This window comes from Perissodus microlepis, chromosome 19 (genome assembly GCF_051167445.1).
Source record: "Perissodus microlepis isolate ML-2025 ecotype Zambia chromosome 19, ASM5116744v1, whole genome shotgun sequence".
In the NCBI taxonomy this organism is placed as follows: domain Eukaryota; kingdom Metazoa; phylum Chordata; class Actinopteri; order Cichliformes; family Cichlidae; genus Perissodus; species Perissodus microlepis.
The window spans coordinates 4,037,933-4,061,909 of record NC_140479.1 but is presented as its reverse complement, the minus strand read 5'-3'; the positions used below and the strand labels follow the sequence as shown (position 1 = coordinate 4,061,909).

Below are 23,977 nucleotides of genomic sequence, written 5' to 3'. Positions count from 1 at the left end.
TTAGTTTCAATTGTCTTCATCACATGACGAACATTTACCTCATTACCTCTTGTATTGTCTCTGTCGCCCTTGATGCCAAGTGTCCCTTGATGTTTTGGATTTCCTGCTTTTTGTATTCAGCTTCTGGATTTTGGCTTGGTTTACTCTCTGGGTTATCACCATTAAAACTTGCTTAGAGTTTAGTCACTGTTTCCTGCATCCTGGTTTTAGGTCCATAATCCCTCAACAATCCACACAGCATGCAACCTATTGTAGGTCCAACTCTATATTGTCAGGGCCATGAGTCGGAGCTCAGGATTTATGTTTTCTTCTTTTTAAGATTATGTTTTATACAATATTCTACATTCTTGTGGTTAATATTAGTCATGGTTCTGTGCTTGGCCTCCCCTATATCCTTGTTGCTTGTGTAGTCTGTCATGTCTCTCGCGCATGTTAAATTTTCTCTCCGTGTTGATTCATCTGTCTCCCTTTCATGACCCTCGCTCCCCCCGTTCCCTGTGTTTACGTCTTAATGTGTGTCTCTTGTTTCCTGTGTTATTTTGATAGTCCTTTGTCCTGTATTTAGTGTATTTAGTTTTGCTTCCTCCCTGTCTTCTCAGGTTTGATTAGTCCTAGCTGTGTTCCCGCCTGTTTCCATCCCCTTGTTATCCTTCATCTGTATTTAAGTGTTTAGTCTCACTCTGTTCATTGTCGTGTTCTCCATGTAAGCTGTGTTCTGGTGTTAGTTCCATGTTGTCAAGTCTAGTCCAGTTCAGTTGTTAGTTCTAGTTTATCTTTTGTTTGTTTAGTGTTTGTCATGGTCCCCGTGCCTGCCCGGCTGGCCCTGTGTGGCTACATGTGTGTTGCTTTTGTCTCGCTCTCTCTCTCCTCTCTCTCTCTACTTGCTGCCTGGGCGGAGCTCATTGTGGGCTCCCGCCCCTGGCCTTCACCACCTGCAAGCAATCACCTGTGGCTCCTCACCTTGTTTGCTCTCCCTACTTAAGGCAGTGACTGAGAGCACCTCGCTGCTGGATTATTGAGTAACACTCATCAGTGCTACTTTAGCCTAAGCCAGTTTTGAGCTCTCTTCGTGAAAGTTTTCCGTGTTAATTCCTGATCTCTGTATACAGATTCTTCGTGCTCGGTTTGGAAGTTTGGACACCGAAGCCTGTTCGTGAGTGCCGCAGTGAAAGTGGCGTGTGTGAGGAAAGGACCTTTCCAAGTGCTCTGTTCGTGTGGAGCGGAGCAAGAGAGGACACTTTTCCTGATTCTTCCCTGTACCCCTGGGAACCTTGGCCCCCTTCTCCTTCACCTGTATATAGTGAACCGGGAGTGTGTAAATAAAATTCAGTTTTCTGTGATTTCAGTCTGCGCCGAGTGACAGTGTTCATGTATTTTGGTTTTAGTTTTCACAGCAAATAAAAGCTGCCTCTTTAAGTTAATCTTTTGTCTTAGAGTCCTGTCTTGCTTTAGTTTAAGGCATTTTAAAAAAACAGAAACATGTATCTGCTTTATAAGCTTTTGTTATTCTTTTTTTTAATAAAGAATAACAATGTAACATTTCTAAAGTTTTGACAATTTGTAAAATAATATGAATCTCCTGTGTTTTTCACAAGAGGCACAAAAAAGTTAACTGTTCATCACATAATTCAGAGTTAACACATTCACAAAGAACACCCTTAAACCACTTGTAACACATGTGCCTGTGTAAAAAAAACAAAACAAAACTTCTCCACAGTGTCAAAGTCCAAAGCGTGGAACCTTATGGGCTCAAGTGTCCGTATACACAGCTTTCTGGCTCACCTTGTGCTTGTGTTCGGCCACCTGGATGTGGTTGAGGTCTCTTCCAAGTCCAGCCGTCTGCAGCTTTAACCAGCGCTCATAGATCCAGGCCTCCAACTCCTCACAGTCATAGAGGAACTCAAACAACCTCAACTGAGCCTCCAACTGCCTCCTCCTGACACAGCAAAGGAAAGATGTGAGGCAAGATGGTGAGAGATGTAGCAACAGAATATCAGACTAATTAGACTTTCTATTCCACCATTTTGGACATACAAAGAAATGTTACACGTTTAGACCTGTTGCTTGATAAATGATTTTTCCCTCATGCTGTAAATGAGAAAACTAAAGCAAACCTGCTGCTGCTGAGAGACACCAGCGATTTGTACTGAGTGTCAAGAGCTCTCACTCTGCTCTGAATCTGCTGCCCATCCCTTACTTTTGCCTGAGTGAGAGAAAGGAGGTGGGTCAGTCTGACAGAAATCACCCTTACAAATTCCCCAAACAGTGAACTAATAGGACATGAGATGACAATTATTAGTGTACCTTCAGAGCTCTGCTACTGATTGTAGTGATGGTTTCACCATGAGTTGAGATCTGAGCTTCCAGGAGATCTTGTTTCTGAAGAAGAGACTCCACCTCCGTCAGCTGCTTCCCCAGTTCAGAAGAACTGGCTTGGGACTGAGATGGGATAAGGGAGGGGACAGTCAGTAATATTAAAGTCACCCCACTTCTCTCACAGTACAATCTAAGTAAAACTCCAGTGTCGTCATTATAACTAAAATTCGAATAATAAGCTCACTTGTAGTTCTTTCAGTTCCTGGGAGACAAGCTCAATGTCCCGCAGGATGCTCAGAGTTTCAACTACATTTCCCAAAAGCATCCTCTGTTCTTGGAGCTGCTGCAGCAGGTCCTTCCATCGATGGCTAATGTTCTCCTCCCTTAGAAACAAATATATTATTATGTAGAGTACAAGTTTTTTTTTAAATTAATGTCACTTCTTGGTTCTTCTCCCTTCAAAAAGAGAAAGACTTGAGGTTACACAAAGTCATTGTTTTCATCCTCCCACCTCCTAATGACCTGCTCCTTGCTGTGGTAGTTTCCTTTCTCGATGGATTTTGCCATGTCTCTGAGGGCCGTGAAGCGTGGCTCCCTGGCCAGTGCATCGGTAGCCAAGGCCTCCAGACGCCGGCCAGCTGCCTGAGCCTCCTCCAGTGTGGACAGACCTCGGATGTCCTGCCTCCGGATCAGACGCAGTGTGTCCTCAAGATAGCCCTCCCTCAGAGCTGCCTGAGAAGACAAAAAGGAAGGATTTTGCAGTCTATTGAGGGATTTTTTTAGGAGCCATAAAAACAGGCAGAAAGTTGAATATCAGATCCAGGGTTTTGAATGCTGTTTGTCTGCATAGAATAACCTTTCTGATGCCAAAAAGTGGTTTCCATTTTAAGTTAACATTACACAAACAAATTCACAAAATCACAGCAACACGTTTGTCCCCATTTCCCAGCTTTATGTAAAGGGCATTCCATTCTGAACATATTCCAAACTGATATACCTATTTTAATAAAGAAAAAAGTTTAAAATGAAATCAAAATTATACTTTTTTGTTGTGTTGTGTGTATCTACTTTTCTGTGGGGTTGTTAATAACAAATAACAAGATCTTGCATATATGTCCAGTGGAACAAGAGTGGTCAAAAGGTCGCATCCATTTTAAGGTTAACATTACCAAAACTCACTGAAATTTATTTCTACGCACAACACAGTGTTTGTAATCACAAAGTTGTTTTTATAATTTACTCAGGAATATATCAGGCAACTCCATAACATTATGATCCACAATATGATCAAAACTGGGAGACTTGTAACAAAGACATTCATATGAGTAGAGTGGCATTACCTTCCTGGCAAACTTCTGTGCAAGTTGCTCCAGGCTTTCCAGGCGTAGCAGCGTTTCCTGTAGGGCTCGCTCTCGTTCATGTTCCGCCCTCTCCAGCATAGCCCAGCTCTTCTCGATGTCATTCAGAGTTTTACCTTTACAAATACACAACAGCATGAGCGATCTTTGTCATAGCAGCCCTTATATTATAATTGACTGTTAGTGTTCTGTACCTTCGGGAGGATTATAAGCCCATTGGTTGTTGGCTGCCAGTTGAGTCCTCAGACTGAACAAGTGGGCCTCAATTGCCCCACGCTCCTGGAAAAACAAGACTTAACTTTAAGGAGATGAACAAAGGAGGACGCTGAATTTAAAATGTGAGGGTCATCTGACCTGGTATTTGGGAGGTTTCTCCACAGTTCTGTAGGTCTTAAAAGCGCTCATCAGTTTCTGCATCTCCCTCAAAGAGTTTGGGAATCTTCTGTCATTCAGCTGCACCATCTTCAGTCAAAAAATAATCACCAAATTTAATCCAGTAATTGTTTTTTTTTGTCTTATATTCCTGTGTTTTTTCTGGGATTGACCTGTTACCTTAGTTTTGATCCAGCGAAGCAGATCTGAGACCATTCTTTCATACTGGATCTTCATGCCATCCAGCTCCATGAGCATCCCAACAATCTGTGGAGAAAAGAATGAAGTCCTACTTTTGTGTTCTGGATGTTTTGGTTTGATATGTTAAAATGGAATCTGGACTGGCAAATCAAAGACAAAAATATTGTTCGTAACCAAAGAATTAGCAACCAAGCAAAGTTGCTCATTTAAATTAATCCTTAAATTACCTATCTTGCCTTCTTAATGATTTCATTGTTAATAGGCTATCCCCATTGTTGCTGGTTGACTCTAACTCTGCAAACTGTAATTCTGCATCCTGCACCTGCCCCTCTTGATGTCCCCTCAACCCCACTGGGGTAAAAAAGTGTCCATCTGAAACTGCTCAACCTTATTGGAAAAGGCTGCTGTCAGTCACTTCCTGGCATTCTGAAAATGCTGGTCACTGCACCTGAACACTATCACTATCACAAGCTATATGAGCCAATGTTGATTTTAAAATGCATGGCTGTTATATTACATCACATGATTGGCTTGCTTAATTTTTGATTTATAGTTGCCTACCTATCAATGCAAAAATGCTAATAAATATAAAAGTGGCTTCTAACATAATTTTCAAAGCTGTAGTTATCACTTCCATTGTGTACGCGACTTAAGATGAGAAATTAAACATATTAGTTTCACCTCCCATTAGCTAATGTGGTTGTTATTTAAGAATGAGAAGCAATACAGCAGCATCAGTGTTCAGTCACAGCACTTTCACTCCTGCAACCATAACCCTCAGTCCAAATAAACAAAATGCAAACCTTAAAAAAACATCTGACAACACTCAGCCCCAAAACAGTTTAACTCAGTTTAACTTGGTTATTATCAGGTACAGCAGAAGGAACATGTGTGAAGCAGATAAAGGCTTGTAGCTTCGGTGTGTTAAAGGTGTGTGGTTCTCTGAATGAGTTCCTGCTGCTGCCTCCAGCAGCATCTCATTGTATGTGATCTGATGTGATTCTTAACATCCACAGCCCCTCTTTTATGAAAGGTTCTCCTTTGAGCTACTAATACCTTCTTATCTACCAAAATAAAAATCCTACCAGCTGTGTTTTTTGTTTTGTGTGAGCAGCAGCTTGTCAGTGTAGCAGTAATCTACACTATTTAGAGCAGGTTACAATACCACATGGGGCAGAGCAGTCCACACTATAAACGGTATGACAGACATTATGTCAAGCAACACATTATTTAAAGAAAAAAATGACCCACAATCTGAGTTTAGGGACAAATAAACTGACTGTAATTGTTCAGAAACCTGCGTTATAGATTAGATTTTACATAAAATTATGTCAGTTGTATTGTAACCAGCCTCGGTTTTTGCTAATCAACATCAAGTTACAATAGCCGACTGAGTCTGAAAAGATGGACTGACAGACTGATACAGACTCTTTCTCTGCCCCATTGCTTCTCTTTTTTATTTTTACTGCACGTTTAAGGTAATAGTTAAACACAAACAATTCTACCTTATATTGGAAATATGTCACCTTTAATATCTATAACATGTGCATGTCTGTATGTGTCATATATATTTATATGCACTCATCTATACACAAATTTAGAATCACTTAGGCTTCAGTTAATATTATGTATTATGCTATTATGGTCATATTATTTATTATCTGACTGATCTTTTTTTCTGTTGTATGCAATGCTGCTGTGTTTATGTTTGTGCTGAATCCAACCCTGGCAAGTCTCTTCTGGATGGTCTGCCCCTGCTTCATCCTGGAAAAGTAGTGGTAGTACAGAGACACGTAGGTCATGATGGACTTTTCATCAGGATGAGCGACCATGATGTCATCCACCTCCAGAAGCTGCATGATACCGAACTCCCGCTCTGCCAGAGTGAACGCATGCTCCAGATTACGCTGGGGGTTATCGCCATGGAAACGGTGGTAGTCAAAAAGGTCAGGTCTGGGATGGACAGACACATGTATGTTTACTCTGTGAGAAGCGATTTGAGTTTCCATTTGAGTTTTTGACTTTTGAGGATATTTTAGGAAAGTGGAAATATTTTATGAGGGACCTCACAAATACGACAAAAATGCGTGTGCACAAGTATGCTACCGGTGGGCGTGGATAAGAGCATTGAAGGCAAGTCCATCCCTCCAGCTGGAGGAAAAGTCCTGCACGTCAACACCATTGTAGCCTGATGTTTTCCTCTGACACCAGATCAGCAGAGCCTCCTTGGCTGAGCGATGAGCTACGCTGTTCCCCTGAGAAAGAGGAGGAGGGAAGGGGGTGAGATGAAATGAGAACGAGGCAAAAATGAAAAAAATTTAAAAGACAAGACGATGGAAAGACAAAAGTAAAAATGTGGAGGAGCAAGGGAAAGGAAGGGGAAAAGGAAAATACCCCAAAAAAGAGGGAAAATGTTAAATATGTTAAATTCATAAATAAATTGTTTAGATTAAAGGAGATAACTGATTCTGCTGTAGTTTTAATTCGATACCTCTTCCAGGTTAATATGTCCAATCTGAAACCTGAGGATGATGATCCACAGCAGCCCCAGGATCAGTGTACGATCCCCATCCACCACATTTTCTGGACCAATTAAATCCACCCGAATCTAACAGTAGAGCATAGAGCAGTGTGAAGCTGTCGTTCGTGAGACTGCTATGAAGTTCAACATTTAACAGCTGCCAGTAAGAACTGAAAGTCATTACCTTGACATTTAGGATAATCTGATTGGCTTTTTAGAACTAACATTTAATCAAGATTAAAATATACTGAGAAAAGACCGTTCTCCTCATGAGGAATAATACTATAACCATATACACTTGTACACTGAGGTTTGTGTGTATAAGATTAATTTTGTATATTTGTAAATTTGGTGGATCACTTTCAGGACACCAAAAAGCAAAAAGTAGGTTACTTTGGTTTTGAGGAAATTGATGGCAATGCTGTTGTTCTCCAGAAAGTGGACTCTCAGCTTGCCTCGGCTCCGCGATGGCAACTTCTCGTTGGCGATGAGCTCCAGCAGACGGATCAGAACTACTCCGGTTTTAAGTTCAGTATAGACGTCAGTCAGCTCCAATTTCTCCTGCAGGAGATCCGGACAGTTTCAGCTACAAGCCAAACCTGACATAGAAGCTCCCCGTTACTGTACCAGATTTTTGATGTTCACGTTGTTCAAGCTTGCAAATCAGAAATATTACTAAACCTTGCAGTTATTTGGTAACCTTAGTCTAAGTGTGTGGGTGCCATTCTTTTATCTACTTGCTAGACCAAACAAACGCCTACAGGTGGTGTGATTTATTCTCAAATGGTTTGAGAATTCAGTTTAAGATCAGTTACTTTTCAATCCTTCCTCTCCACTTAAACATTTAAGTATTTGATGATACTGCATTTCCTGTGTATGTTGTAACCTCTAATTTAGATTTCTTTCTCTATCCATTACCAACTCCTGGAATTCCCTCTACACTATTATGTGTCTTCTGTGTAGCTGCTGTGAATCACCTTGTACCGTAATTCTGTCTTTGGATTTTTTTTTTTTTTTTTGTAACATTGTAACAAGTTTGGAACAAAATCAGTGAAGCAAGTCCTTCACTAAAGTAAAAGTACTAATACCACAATGCACTTTCTACTGCGTAACACAGGTAAAGAAATGTACTCAAATGATCAAAAAGTGTGTGTTAAAGAATAAGAACTGTGTATTAAACTGCTATATTTTGGGCCATTGGGCGACCATGGCTCAGGGGGTTGGGAAGCGCATCTGTAACCGGAAGGTCGCCGGTTCGATCCCTGGCCTCTCTGTCCTGGTCGTTGTGTCCTTGGGCAAGACACTTTACCCTACCGCCTACTGGTGTTGGCCAGAGGGGCCGATGGCGCGATATGGCAGCCTCGCTTCTGTCAGTCTGCCCCAGGGCAGCTGTGGCTACAACTGTAGCTGCCTCCACCAATGTGTGAATGTGAGAGCATTGCGCTTTGGGTGCCTTGAAAAGCGCTATATAAATCCAATCCATTATATACAGTATCATATGTTATCACCCTGCAGTATTTTTGAATATTTTGCACAGGACTGCAGTGATTAACTTTTTTTAAATAAAAAAATCTTCAAGTCAAAATGTTGGGACTGCAGAATGTTTGTTTTTTTTATGTTTTTAATGTCTTTACAGGATATGAAATGATTTTTGGCTCTACTATTAATAATCATGACAGTAATTTAAGGGTCTATATTTTAGAAAACGTTAATTGTGTGAAGGTAAAATTTTGCATGGCTTCAAACGTTATCATTTCATTTTAAAAAGTGCTGACTGTGAGTATAATTTTATCACTGTGATGTATATGGACTGGCCCGCCTATCTGTCTTTGGATTCTGTCCATAAATGAATTGCTTTTACTTACCACTAAATAGGAGCCATCTCTGTCTGTGTTTTCCTCTTTTTTGGTTTAAGGACTGAACCTGCTAACCAACCTAGCATTTGTTAGCTTTCAACTTCGCACTTTGCTCTAAGATGACAGCTACAACATGACAGCTAGTTGGCCAACATAGAGGCCTCAAAAATATTTAAGAAGAAAGTGTAAGCATGTAAGGATAAAATGCACAAATGCTGTTGAGATTGTAAGTCAAATCTAATATAGTAATAAAGTGTAGTTAGTGTGTGAACACACACAAAATAATAATCAAAGATCCTTAGCTTTTATGACCCTTCTTATTGAAAAAGATAAGACTCTTTCTCAGGTGCAACCATAATCTTGCCCCTCCTAATCTCTGATCTGTTTCATATCACCACTGTTTCCCGCTCTCTCAGATCTTTATCTGACACTCATCTTGTTGTTCTTCCTGCTCGTCTTATCACTATGGGGAGCAGAGCTTTCAGTTGCTCTGCTCTTCGGCTCTGGAATTCCCTTCCTTCGGTCTTAAGAAATATAGATTCCCTTCCCTTATTTAAGTCACAGATCAAAACCTGCTTGTTTTAACTGGCTTACTCCCTTTAATACAGATCTTATTTGTTGTCAAATCTTGTTTATTTGTTTGTTTAGGTTTTTTGTTTTTTTGTATCTTAATTTATTTTAATGTATTTTAATCTACTGTTTTATTAAGATCTTTAAGGTGACCTTGGGTTTTAGAAAGGTGCCCTCAAATAAAATGAAATATTATTATTATGATGATGATGATGATGATGATGATGATGATGATGATTATTATTATCTCCAGGACTCTTCTCATACGTTCTGGAATGTCTGGGAACTCGTATTTGACTTTGATGAGAGAACTAATTTCCCATTAATCTCTGCTTGACAGTTTTAACAGTTGAGGTTGCTGCTATTTGTTTTTCAATTACATTTTTAACTGGCTGAATGTATTAGTTTTTTGATACTCCTGTGTCATAGCATTTACTCTTTTGTTTTTGTTGTTGTTTGTTATTTGTTTGTTTGTTTGCTTTGTTACTATTGGTTCAGCAATGACTTATACAAGATAGAATATGAAATTGATTTCCGCTTTTTGAAATGATTTCAAAAAGCCTTTTGATTCATCGTATTGTATCATTTAATGTTGGCTTGAAAATTTGGTCGTTTACATTGAAAAGAACTGAGAGATAATATTTAATGGACCCATCGCTTTGTAACTGTCACATCCGCATTATACAAACATCCTGATTATGTCTCACACAGTTACGACTATATGCAACAACCTTTAGTCAAATGTGCTGGAACATGTATGCAAGTTAAATAAATTCATTTAACTTACATATGCAATGCATAATTATTTCTTAGAATTATTTCTTCTTCCCATCTCACCCCATTTTTGTGGAAGACACTGTTCATCCACTTGGTGAACGTTTTCTTTTGAACTACCATCCGCTGCTCCTGCAGCTGTCGGACTCTCCCAGCCCCATCCTCCTCTGTCGCCATCCTGATGGGCTGAACATGAAAAACATTAAAAGTCACAGACACACGCAGTTTTCAGATCTTGACCTTTTCTTGCTTTAACTTTATACAGCTTTAAACAAGTAAAAAACACGTTTTCGTGAGAGATCTAGTTTGGACAACAGCAACACATCAGAGAGCGTAATATCAGACAGACACATCCGTGGCACACAGGAGTGTCAGTTAATGCTTTTAACATTTCAGTCTGCAGGTTAAAGGCAAAAAAAAAAAATGCAAACTGAAAGACTTTAGTTTTTACTGTTCAAAGTGTCATAGTTCTGTTTATGCATCCTTGTGTTCTTGTGCCTCTTGGTTATTAGAGCCTCTGTCGCACTACACTGGTTCTTTGACACATTGCGATTGACTTGTCGAACTCACTGATTTTTAAGCAAGCCTTAGAGCAAGAGGAGAAACAGAATAGGAGCAATAAACCAGACTGAAATAAAGCAGAATGATCCTTTAAGTATTTAAGCCTCACTCCTCATTTGCCCTTTGGTAGGATTAATCAGCTGACTAGGCAAATTAAACTGAGTTGTCAGTTCACTTGCCTGAGTCAACAGTTAAACTGGACACATTTTATTTTCTTCCATGCTGACAACAGCAGTTACACCTAAATGTAATGTAGCTGTAAAAATTCCTAAGCTTTAATAACCTAACTCACTCACTCATTGCTTTGTGCCATTAATGTGTGTGTATGCACACTTCTTTTTTTTATAACTGTCAAACCTAAGTTGATCATTGATTTTGTGGAGTGATGCCAAGACATTCAGGCACAGATAGAAAGGTAGATAACCTCATTTGTTGTCCTATTATCCTTCACTTATTCTCTTGTTTAAAAAAAATTTTTTTAAACAAAATGCCTTTCTAATAGTTACAAGTGATATGAAAAAAATTCAACATAACTGTACCATGGCTGTACCATGCTGCTAAGAAAACTGTAACTGTACCATGCTGCTAAGTTATATTACAAAACACAATTTATTGCAATGCATCATCTTGAAAGTAAAATCTTAATTTTGCTAAATGTATAGCAACCAGATGGATGTACTAAAAAGTTTAAACAGGATATTTAAACTTTGGTGTTTGTTCCAAGCTAAGCTAACCTCAGTCTAAAGATAAAGATCAGCCTAAAATCCATACTGCTGTCAAAATCTCCTTCTTTATCTCTGCTTTCCAATTTAGCAATACACTGTAAAATGACCGATACAAATATGGCACACGAAGCCTAAAAATGTCCACATAAACAGCAAACACTTTTGTGCAGCAATGTGGTCACTTTTAAGTATCCTGGTGCTAAGATAACCTGCAGAAGAACTTAGAAAGAACCAAACTACAGGAACAGGAAGAGAAGCTATATACAGCACGCAAGCACACAGACAGAGGAAACATGCTCTTACCTTTCAGTCCTGTGCAGCCCAAAGCTCTTTATGATTTATTTTGTTTTCAACTTTGGAATCTCAGGGGAAAAGACATCCGTTTCAGAAGAAATAATGCCCTTCTGATCCAGTGAAGAGTGACACCCTGTTGATCTGATTTTATTGTCTGCACCAAATGTTGCCATAAAAGAGGTGTGTGAATTCATGTGATGTGTGTGTATAAGTATTGCCCATGTTGTGGGGACATAAATGTGTTTACACAGCTAATTTGCAGAGATTCAAAGTAAATTAATAAAATTTAGGGTGAATACTTGATTTAAGGTTAGGTAAGAGGTTATTGGTGTGATTATGGTAATTCTACAAGAACTGAATAAAAGCCAATATAATGTCTCGTCTTTTTTGAAGAGGTTGAAGTGTGTGTGTGTGTGTGTGTGTGTGTGTGTGTGTGTGTGTGTGTGTGTGTGTGTGTGAACTTTGGAGCCATTGGATTTACGGCTTGAGCAGATCCACTCACCTGACAGCAAAAGAGTCAAAGTTCAACGTGACAGTAACTCAAAACACACACGCACACACGCACAGACACGCTTCGAATGCATTATCTTTCTTTCTAAATCTTTCCAGCATATATTCATGTATAAAAGCTACAATGTGAATAAATGATGCACCCAAATGCAAGTGTCCTGAAGAAGAACCAGGATTAAGATCCAGTTTAACAAAATGCACACTGAGTCCTAATCTGAAACCTTTTGGTATAAAAAAAAAACCTGGAGAGGAAAAGATAAGAGAGGAGACAGTTCAAGATCCAGTAAAAGTAAAATGTACAGTGCGTGTTTCCTGGATTATAATTAATAATGCATTACCGTCCCTCATCCTGCCAAAACCACCTGACTGCAGCTCTGCAAGGAAACATTATGTAATAATTACCATTTTTCACTGGAGAGGGTTTGAATGTCTTCCTAAAGGTCCTTTCCAGTAGCAAGACCAAGTAATTTAAGCATAGGGTGTGTCTTTAAATACAGCCTCAAAGTTTCAAACAGTTTCATAACTGCACATTCCCACTAGGAAAGCAGTGACTGTGTTATTCATATGGTAGCTTATGGGAATTCCTCTGTCCCTATGAGAAAGCACAGTCCTATTTAGTACTTCTGCTGCAGCATTCTGCATTAACTGAAGACTTTTCAGCATCATTCTGAGACAGGATGTTTCTATCATTTTAGTTTTATTTGTGCAAACGCAAGAAAGTAGTCCTAGACATATTTGTTTAATGTGTGTATTGAAAGACATACACTGGTCAAATATGAATTACAGTGTTACAAGGTAATGCAGTGCAATGAACTATGTCTGAATTTAGAAGTGAGAAATTAGAGGTCATCCAGGCTTTCAAGTCTTTCAAATATGTCTGCAGTTTAACAGTTGATTTGAAGAAAGCATAGGAATGACAGTATTTTCTATCTATTCCTATATGTAAAAAGAATTGGTCCCAGCACAGAACCCTGTTGAACTCTGTGAACTTTTATGCGTGAAACCTTTTCTATTTATATGCACTAATTGAAATCGATCAGATAGATATGATATACCAAATGTGTGCTCTAATCTCTGTACTGTTTTAGTCAACAGTATTATATGCTGCACTAACATCTAGCAGGACGAGCACAAAGGGACGTCCACTGCAAGAGACCATAAGAATCTGCCCTAGTCCTTTTTCTGTGCTATAGTGCACTCTAAATCCTAAGCAAACAGTACAGCACTTGGTATTCCCAGGTAGTCCTCCATCCCAGTATTAACCAGACTCGACCTACCTTCTGACAGCTGGTGTGCTAAGGGTGGTATGGGCATAAGCTTGATTCCTTTCTCTTAGAAGACTTGTGGTTTGTTCAAGATGCAACTTTGGAAACCTTAGCCTTAGTGCCATGTTCTGTTTAGCGAGAAGAGGTTTTCCTCTGGCAACTATTCCAAGCAGGCCATACTTGTTCAGTCTTATAATTACACTGTTATGACCTTTAACATTTAAGATGCTAAATGAGTCCTAAATCTTTCACTGTAGAAGAATGAACTTCAAATTATTTGGAAGAGGACATTCCCAGACTGTTGGACGGGAACAATTGCTTCCCTAAGATCACTGCTAATGTCTTTTCTCTTAGGCATTATATAGACAAACAAACTCCAAACAGAAAAAATAACTGTCTGAGAAATGTGGTTATAATAAAGTCCCAAAAAACAAAACACTGGAACCTTGAGTACATGTACTGAATAAACTTTATTAATTTTATTCATTTCCAGCTCTGCTAACAGGATGAGAGTTGGAAATGCATTAGAACAACACTGGAACAACATTATTACAAAATACATCCGGCTGAAAAAGAAAAAAAAAAACTTTTACATTCAGGTAAATGGAAGTTAGTTTGACCTTTTCACTACATGTACAGCTGGACGGATAAAATCATACAGAAAACATAAGAAAATAACATGATTCATACATGTTTCACTTTTATAGACGGGGACAGAGAGTGACTGCAGATGTGCCCTTTTGCTTGGAAGATTGAAAGCCTTTGTGTGGTTGCTGAGCAAAAACAGCACATGACACTTATTAATCTAGCAATTCCACCAGTCTTTGCCCCAATAGCAGACAGAAAAGACAAAAGCTGTGCTATGCAGTTATTATTATTACCCTCATTAAGTAGGTGGAACCTGTTGCTGTTTGTTCATCTGAACAAAAGAAGGTTTGCAGAAAAAAAACAAGTTGAACTTCATGAAACTTGGTGGAGAGATGGAATTAAGGGCATTAAGGTTTGACTTTTTAGAAAAATATCCATATTTTTAAAATTATTTATTCTTATTATTACTGAAATAACATGGTTCAGTTTTGGGAAAGAAATCTGATGTCTACATTTTAAAAAAAACTACAGAAAATCTCCACAGTAGTTTAAGTCACATCTAAGGAAACCGTCATCTTCCTCAAACTTTAACTAAAGAACTTTTTTGCCTATTGTGACAACTCCTTCCACCCCACCTCCTCCAGCTATTAACAAATATGTTATCGGGTTATCCTCAGATTTTTAAGGGCACTGAACCTTACACTTAACTTACATTATATGATAACCCTGAATTAGATAAGCAGATGAAAATGGATGTTAAAAACAGTATTAGTAACATATGAATATAATTTATTGTAGACGGGCTTGGAAATTAAATGCACTGACAGTTGCATGTGAAAAGCACTGATGTGCAGCAGACCTCCTGTAAAATCCTCAAGGATAACCACAGTCCTGTCATAGGAACAGAGGCCTTTAAACACAACTTAAAAACAGCAACATGGTGACAATGTCAAATTAAAACAATGTATTCTGACAAACTAAAAGCCTTTGAAATGAAAAGGCACTGATATGGAACGTCTTCCCTTTACATCTGCTGTGGTTTTAAAGGTATAATTCATTTATATATATCAGAAAATACAATTTCAGACATTTATTTAACCATAAAAACCGCATGAGTTACCTTCTCCCACTTATCTGTTAAAAATCCTCTATAATTTTAGCTAATTGTTTTTCAAACCAATAGTTGGAAGTCACTGCTAATTTTGTTGCTGGGTTTTTAGGTTTGGGTTATGTTGTTGAGTGTTTTATGTCTCAGACGGGATGCAAAAATGTGTTGCGATATCTTATTTTGTTCTGATGTAATCTCATTTGAAATTTGACATTTAAAAAAGAAAAGAAGAAAGAAATAACAAGACAACGAACCTATTTTCTGCAAACTCTGTTTCCTGTTTAAAATGTTTCTTTGAATGGTGATGTTAAGACCAGACGCTGAAGTTTTCAGTCTTGTTATTATAAGATCAGAGGTCATGGCTCTCCTCCTGTCCTTTTCATTTTACAATGTCAGGAAACAGAATCAATTGAGCACATACTGACAACTGCATTTCAGGACACTGTCTATCCCTGTGAGCAAATTAGCACTGAGCTGCAGACTATGACCTCTGACCTCACTGTGAGGCCTACATGGAGTGGGAATAAAGTTATGTTACAGCTTCTGATTACAATACATACTATGTCAGCTTTTACACCCCAGCTTTAGTTTGTTGTGATGCTGCTGGAGCCATTGCGATTGTTTAAAATGTTAGATTTTATTAATTTTTATTTCATTAACTTATTTTATTTATTTATTTATTTTTTGCATAATGTCATCATCAAGACACATCTTTGGTATTTTTATCTAAAAGCGTTTAAAGACGAAGTTTCCATAGTGCTACAAATGTTTTTAACAGAATAGAGATTTGCTACAGCCTGGACTGCCAGGTGTTTCAGTCAGTTTAGCAGTGTTTTTCTGTGAAGGAGAATAACTGTCATTGTTGTGTAACTGTGAAGACCTTTTAGGATAAAGCTGGAACAGGTTAAAGGATGGGGAAAAACCCAGAAAGATATTATGGGCACTTTGAACACCAGCAAGTATGCATTTAAACTTGCATCTAAAGTTTTGTGCAAGTGATGTCCTTTGAAATATGTTGCAGTAAAATGAATAAACTGCACGCTAGCACTAACTGTTACCTTCGGATAGTCGGTTTTCAAGGTTAAACCTGAATATATGAACATGAACTTGCCGTCCTTCAGAAATTAAAGTGAATGGTGAAACCAGAATTAGGCAAATGTGGCTATATTATACAAGAACTTTGTCACTTTTCTTCTTTAATGCAATTAAATCAGCTGAAATGCTCATTATGTAAAATATTATCAAAATAAAAGTGCTTTGTTTGACTGCTGCCTGAAAATGTCAAGCATTATTAGGCTCTAATGCATCGTCTTAGTGAATGTATCCAACAAAACTTTACCCTTTGACCTTGTGTAGCATTAGGTGGCCCATTTGTTCTCCTGTTTGTTCAACGACCAGCAGCAGACACGTTCACCTGTGATGGTTCTTTACATTTTTACACCTCTTCTCTGCTCAGTCTCTCTTCAGCAGCTTGCTTGGCGTCCTGTGAGCACTCTAGTCCTCAATATGATTGTACAAGGCATCTGCAGTAGGGTTTTTGCGGTGGGATGGGGGCACCAGGTGGTTGGGGAGCTCACTGGGCAGCTCGTAGCCCTCCAGTTTGATCTTGATGAGATGCTGAGCAAGGGCAAACTCCTCGTCGTCCAGCATGCCATCCTGGTCGCAGTCGGCCAGCTTCCAGATCTTCCCTAGCACAGTGTTGGGCAGCCGAGAGTTCATCATCTCTTTCTTGGCATTGACGCCAGTTATCTTGCCGTTGATAGGCATCAGAGTGTAGAAGATCTCATCGTAACGGTGCTTGTCCCGGCTGACAATCCAATCTTCAGCGTCAGCCCCAGCACTGATCCCCTCACCGTAGCCCTGACCAAAGGGCCCATCCTGGGAGCCCTCAAAGGCACCACCTGACACCATGGCAGGAGGCTGCTTGGCCTCCTCCTCCCGGATCATCGCCATAAGAACAGCAATCTTTGAGGCTAACATTTTATCCACCTTCTCAATCAGCTTCACCTTCAGAGATGGGAACTTACTGAAGTCATAGTGCTGCAGCATGTCCTGGAGGAGAAGAAGAGACACAGGTTAACGTCTGCTAACTACTTTTACAGCTCACACTCAGAGAAACAACTACAAAGGTGACAGATAATGAAGCCTTTAAAATTGTGGTATATTTCTGGATGAGGTACTTGAACACATTATCACAACATGGTGGCTTGCTCTTTCTGCTCCAGCTTGCAGCTTTCAAAAGTAATGCAAGCTGGACTCTTTTCTGCAAGGCTTTACTATGCACATTTTCTTTTTTGCCACAAAACTCAACACAAGATTACAGCAAACTGATATTTGCATGTGGGATTAATTTTAGTCGCTAAACTTTTGACCCCCTCCCCCGCCAGTCTGCCATTTATTCCAGTTTTTATCGATTGCTTAAACACAAATTTCTGAAATTATATCTCATATTGCCAAAACAGTAAACACAAATCATCTCACTCAATTTCCCAAACATTGTATTGTCAGGTCAAAATGAAGCTCTACACTCAAAACCATTCACTCTTACTGAAAAATCAAACTTTGCCCACAGACAGCACACACAAGGCCTCAAAAACACACACACAACAACATAGTCGTACACATTGGTGCAATAAATGTAAAACAATATTCCCAAAACTGGCAAGTTATGTTGCTTGTAGTTCTTCCCCTCAAAAACCTTTTCACATGATGAACACAAAAAATGCAACCAATGTATATACAGTGGCACATTTTTATTCATGTACCATACAGTACAACACACACCAAAAACATTAGTCCTCAGCATCCTGTCTGTGGTCTGGGTCAGGCCAGAGAATCTCATTCACATCACAAACAATCCGGTCGTTAAGTGATGACGTGACGAATCCTACTTCCGGGCCTAAAGTAGTCTGCGTTTAATATGGCTTTTGTGTTGTTAACATGTTTAATGTTTTGCATTTTCTTCTATTTAATCTCAAAAAGCTCCTAAAACAGTCAGTGATCACTGTTGACCTCCCTCGGCTTTTATTACCACTAATCATTTATTTAAGCTCAGTTTTTAAAACCTTAGGATGTAACTAACCTCGTATTGTGGATGGATTATCTCAGTTGTTCTCCTGGCTGAAGTTTGGTCCTTTTACAGCATGCTGCCATGCGATTAGATTTGTTCCTGACCACCGAGAACACTCACGTTAACTTTTATCGAGTGGAAAAAAGTTAGCTTGTTTATATTATGCTAACATAGCTGTGACGCTAGCGATCACGTAGCACATCATTATATACCAGCTAGCCAAATTTCAGTAACCCTACAAACGTCACTGCTGTTTAATTTTCTGTCTTCATTTATGTTGGAAGTGATAACAGAGCTGTACGTTTTAATTTGTTTCCAAAACCCCGCAGTCAGGACATGCTATATTGTATTTAGATAGAAGCTAGCAAGCTAACTTCCTGCTAACTTCTAACTCCGTTAAATGTCATAAATTCCGTTTTCATGGATGCCTGGATGTTAAACTTTTTCAACTCTCAGTAATGCCATAGTGATCGTTTGATATATGGACCTGCAGCGGAGTTTAGGCCCAGACACGACTAGTGACGTCAGACTTAACGACCGGATATTGGGCCTGGCCAGGAAGCGGGGGTGCAACTACTGATATGTCTAGGCAGGCGTTTTCCAGGACCTGGAGGAGATGCACATGGACATAAGGTTCTCTGTCGTACCCCTTCCACCACCAAGCCGAAAATAACTCCTCCATCAGGTTTAGAAAGGGAGTGTATGCAGGCAGAAAGATGTTAGACAACCTTGGGTTACTGGTAAACCAGTCAGGAACCATAGCAGCGCGATGGAAGCTGGCGTTATCCCAAACAACAATGTAGTGAGGCTGCTCTGGCTGTGCTGGTTCCCTGTAGTCCAGCTGGAACATATGTTGTCTCAGACCATCAAGAAAAGCAAGGAGCTATAGTGTTATAGGGTCCTAGAATGGCATGCTGGTGGAGTATCCCTCGTTGGCTGGTGGCTGCGCACAGAGTGACATTCCCTCTATGCTGACCAGGGACATTTACAATAGCCCAATAGCCAATTATGTTCCTCCACCTCCACGTCCTCCTTGCTGGTGTCCTAGACCTCCTTCTCCTCCTCCTTGACCTCTTCCTTTGCATGTCTTTGGATCCATTGTTTCAAACCTGAGTGAGCTGACTTTGGCCCTTTTGACTATCCCTCAAAGTTTCTGATTGGTGTGTGATGCATTTTGACTCCTAGTGTTTCCACTTCGTTAACTGTGTGCTGATTGAGCTAAAGCTGTGCTTATGTGAGTTAACATTATTGACTGCTAATGCTTTCTTGGGGCGTCTGGCACGTTTTGGTCGCGTCTATCGCGTTCGGTGTGAACACACCGTAAGTGACCACATGGTGTCAGCACTGACAAATGTAGGGATTTGTGTGTAGAGTTTTGCAGTAACAGTCCACCACATCTGACCCATGTGGTAAAGCAGGGGCATAGTGTTTATAGTTCAGGGAAATGGGTGTTCTTTTTAGAAAGTGGCATTATGGTTTTGAAATTTGGGTTCAAACTGAGGTTTAGATGTTGTTTACCTTTCTTGTTTTGTGTGCTTATTCCTTGACTTAGTGAGTTTGCTGTCGTCAATGTGGTTTATTTTAAATCACCACCCAAAACACTGGGATTCCTTTTGTTTTGAGCATTACATCTGTTGTTGACTATACATAAAAATGGTCAGAGATTCTCACAGTGAAGTAAAGCAGACGAACCTTAAACCTGAATTTGTTTTACTGGCCAGCAGGGGTCACCTGATCTCCTAGTTACAGGGTCGTGCTTCACTTATGGTTGGTAAGTAACTACCATATGAGTAATGGATTGATTCTTATTTAATGCTTTTCTATACTACTCTTGAGCACTCACAGCAACTTTGGCCAGGATCAAACCACCAACCTTCTGATTAGTAGAGGGCCTGCTCTACCCCCCTGAGCCACAGCCATTCACAGTCCTTTTACATTTTAATGAGATCCAAGCCTCACTAATGATATGTATTTTATTCAGAAGCAAAATAACCACAGCCCAATAAAAAGGCCTAAATGGGACTTACTAACACGCTGACAGCACAATTGCACATTGGTTGGATTTTCAGAGAGTTAAGTGTGTTTTAGCAATTGTTTGTACAAAAATCTATGAATTTTACACATTTCTGAATGACATGTAAAAGTTTCACTTAACATAATAGGACATTTTTCTGGAATTCTAATTACTAGTACCATAATATGCCTTCATTTTAATTACTGGTGTCGCTGCTTAAAGAAAGCTATTTGTAAAATAACTACAGCTCTTTTTCAGGACATCTCACCAGGGAAGTGAAAAATCTCAAACATTTTCTCTGCCAATAATCCAATAAAAACAAAGTTTAGCTGAGGGAAACACACACACACACTTGCTGTGCAGCATCTCTCTATCGGCCCAGCAGAGCAGCTGCAGTTCAGTTCATTCTGTCCCAGCAGCTAAAACCTTCCCTGACGTCAGGAAAACAGTTCTTCTTCTTCAGATCACACATTGTTCCGTATGATGACATGATGCAATGCTATAATCATTTGTTTATCATTTAAATTCAGGTTTTCTTTTACTAAACAATGATTTTCCTGTATTTGCATAAACAGGGACAGGGATTATATTAAACCCAGTGTTCCAGGTCTATCAGCCAGTGTCCAAGAGTGCATTTGCAAACTCTGCCACTCTAAAGGACACATACACTTCAGAATGACAATTCCACTGAGTGGGCAAGAAGTATAGCACTACTATTCCTATGTGATGCTTCCTATTTGTCAAATTAAAACACAATTTTCTAGAGTCAGGGAAGAATAATTATTTGATCCACTACTGAATTTTTAAATTTGTTCACTTACAAAGAAGTATAAGGAGTCATGTTTTGCTTCGGAATCAAATACTTATTTCACTCAGTGACATGCAAACCAATTCATGACTTTTAAGTAATGCGCTTTTCTTTTCTGTATATTTGCCATTCTGTCTCTCTCCTTTAAAATGAAACTGCTCATTTCTTTGGAAGTGAGCAAACTGTCAAATTCAACAGGGAATTAAATCATTTCCCGTACGGTACGAGCGGCTTCTGTTTCAAGAAAATAAAGACAACTGTTACTGTGATATGACTGTGATACAAAAAACTATTCTAAAATTGGCAGTTACAGTTACATTGTCTCTTTTTGTTGTGTTAAAAGTGATTAACAGACTTTATCTGGGTTGAGTAAAAATATTCTCAGGATATCCAGGTCCAAAATATATATGTGTGTGTGTGTGTGTGTGTAAAGCCAAGCCATTCTTTTTAATAACCAGCAGGGGATGACTCCTGTCTAATTGCACAGAGGTCTTTGGGAACTGCTGGCTACTGTGTTGGCTTTTACGTACCTGCATCTTAGTGACATTGGGGAAGTCTCCAGGGCTGATGTGGTGCTCTCTCTGTAGGACGGTGTAGATCTCCGGGAGTCTCTGGATCAGTTCGTCCTTCTTCTTTTCCCGTCCAAACAGAGATGGCATCTCTTTCTTCAGGTAGCTGATAATGTAGGCATGCACCTGCAAGCAGGAAAGCAATGGAGATCATAAGCATTTTAAAATGCCATGGAGGGGATACAGATCTAAATTCTGTGCCTTAAAACTTAAAGTTTCTTTTAATGGCAGCTTTGGCAGCTTTTTTCCTTTGAGACATTTGAGATTGCATTGAAAGAAGAGGAATGAAACTAAAAGTGTTGCATCAGAAAGCTGATTGAAACTGATCACAAAAGTTCATTCAGCTCATTAAATCTTAAAAAAAGCCAAAATTCAGGACAAGTGAGCAAGCAAACAGAGAAGAAGTCTGAGTACATGGCAACGCTTAACTGAGACAAAACCGAAGTTATTTATGACTGATCCCCTTTAACTCTTCTGTGTTACCAGGGTAACACGCAGCACAGCACAGAAGACACTACCCTGATAGTTCCTCAAAAGGAAAAGGTCACAGCCCTCCTGCTGCCAGAGCTCCGTTCAATAACAGCACTGTTTACACAGAGTTTCCTTAATCACACCACCAACACAGGAAGTCTGCTATCTGGGCTACAGGTTACCATGGAGGGCAAGGAAGCTCATACTCTCATGTGTTTAGGTTAATAAAATGAGATTTGAAAATTCAAACAATCAGAAATTGTGAGATGACATCTCACAAATTTAACTTTAATCATTTGTATTTAAGTAAAGAAAAAAAATAATTCTTGGCACAAATAATCTTTACATGGAACAACCACAAAGTCGACATTTTGTCAACATAAAAACAAAGAATATTTCACAAAATATTCTTTGTTTAAATCTTTAAATATGATTTTATTATGGAATGAAATGCATAATGCAGAAATCTCAGGCTGTTTCCTCTTGCTGGAATAAAAATATAGCTTGAAGTCTGGGTGTTGAGACTCTGGATGAGAGAGAAACAGGAAACTATGAGATGCTGGGTCAGAGGGGAACTGATGGTGACTGATGGATTAGAAGAGGAGAAGAAACAGGAAGAAACAGGAGGAGAAGGGAGGAATGTAGGAGTGCAGGAGGATCATCGGTTACACAGGCAAAGGCATAATGATGGTGGAAGGAAGGGAGGAGTAACACAGTGAGGGAATGAGGTCATTGGATTTCTGAGGGCAAAGTGCCAGAGTACATGAGTGCCATTTATTAAAAGTTACAGAGGAAGGAAAAACAAAACTAAAAAGACTCCTTGGCATGTTTCTGGGTGCTGAACATAACTACATGTGTGAGAAAACAGCTTAGATTCATTTCATTTTCAAATGTACAAAAAAAACCCAAACACAAAACTGTCATTTGTAACTGTAACAAAAACATCTACAAATCCCATTATTTCCTTTGCATCAGTGGCTTAACGTTATCACACCACAAACATCACATTGCAGTGTTTCCACTAGAAAGCACTTGTCATATGTTAGTAGAGTGCAGCCAAATCCTTTGTTTAGCTGATAATTGAAATATGCACCATAACAAAGTTGCTAAACCTCACAGGATTGTGTCATTTCAAGAACTTTTGCAGCTAAACACACATCTGTGCTTGGTGTGGATCGTTCACTCAGGACAGATTCCAGCTCACTGTATAACAACACAACAGACCTGATACAGCTGCTGGATGTGCCTCGTTATTAAGTTTTCACAGCAGCCTTCGCAATTTCCCACATAAATACCTTATGAAAAAAGAAGCAACCACGGAGGAAGAGGCTGTGACTTCACACTGAATCTCCTGAGATGATAGACGATCAAATCAACTTGAGCGTCATTGTATAACATTACGAAACATTACAGAGATTAATAATATTAATATGATTGATGTTATTAACCTGCTTCTCTTTGCTTGCTCAAAAATATAGTGGTACCTGAAGTATTTGATCTTTGTTATACTTCAAATATGGCCGACATTTTACATGCTCTCAAACTTCGTTCTATGTGGTGTACGCTAGAAGGCTTTTTACAAAATAAAAGCCCTTTGTTTCTTATATGCTTCTACCAGGCTGGACAAGTGTTCCAAATACTGAGCTGAGTATATGCCCTGTATCCCCCACTATGGTGACCATAAGCAAAAATGCAGCTAGGTTAAAGTTAAAGTTAAACTGTTAACTGTTTGATAGCTCTACATTATTATAACCAAATAAACAATAAGGCCCTGATTTAAATTTTTTAAAGCTCATTTTATTTATTTATTGGTCAGACCTGCTCATATCAAACTATGCCAAATTATTTCTAAAGTCTGAAACATTAAAACACACCAAGTAACAAATTAACTGCAGTTACATTTTTTTGTGTGTTTTTGGAAGTAGAGTGATTACATCAATTATTGAGCTGAATTACAGTTTTCCTTTCTTTATTTACTTAACGTAGGACTACTTTGAAAATTATAGGACTCCTCTGGCTGTATACA

General features: G+C 39.1%; 2 protein-coding genes across 2 annotated transcripts in view; both read right to left on the bottom strand.

The window, feature by feature from the left end:
* sptbn5 (spectrin, beta, non-erythrocytic 5) overlaps positions 1-11,662 on the bottom strand; it is a 71,368-nt gene extending 59,706 nt beyond the window's left edge. The window contains exons 1-15 of the mRNA XM_084915023.1: positions 11,558-11,662; positions 10,032-10,154; positions 7,162-7,329; positions 6,739-6,855; positions 6,354-6,502; positions 5,972-6,200; positions 4,227-4,313; positions 4,029-4,136; positions 3,869-3,953; positions 3,657-3,790; positions 2,828-3,048; positions 2,561-2,699; positions 2,305-2,439; positions 2,115-2,203; positions 1,783-1,936 (exon numbers count right to left, since the gene is read on the bottom strand). Of these exons, the coding sequence (XP_084771149.1) occupies positions 1,783-1,936; positions 2,115-2,203; positions 2,305-2,439; positions 2,561-2,699; positions 2,828-3,048; positions 3,657-3,790; positions 3,869-3,953; positions 4,029-4,136; positions 4,227-4,313; positions 5,972-6,200; positions 6,354-6,502; positions 6,739-6,855; positions 7,162-7,329; positions 10,032-10,145 (1,929 nt within the window). The 5' untranslated portion in view covers positions 10,146-10,154; positions 11,558-11,662. The remainder of the gene's footprint in view (positions 1-1,782; positions 1,937-2,114; positions 2,204-2,304; positions 2,440-2,560; positions 2,700-2,827; positions 3,049-3,656; positions 3,791-3,868; positions 3,954-4,028; positions 4,137-4,226; positions 4,314-5,971; positions 6,201-6,353; positions 6,503-6,738; positions 6,856-7,161; positions 7,330-10,031; positions 10,155-11,557) is intronic.
* Positions 11,663-13,774: 2,112 nt separating this feature from the next.
* ehd4 (EH-domain containing 4) overlaps positions 13,775-23,977 on the bottom strand; it is a 41,101-nt gene continuing 30,898 nt past the window's right edge. The window contains exons 7-8 of the mRNA XM_084914514.1: positions 21,442-21,606; positions 13,775-17,071 (exon numbers count right to left, since the gene is read on the bottom strand). Coding sequence (XP_084770640.1) covers positions 16,514-17,071; positions 21,442-21,606 — 723 coding nt within the window. The 3' untranslated portion in view covers positions 13,775-16,513. The remainder of the gene's footprint in view (positions 17,072-21,441; positions 21,607-23,977) is intronic.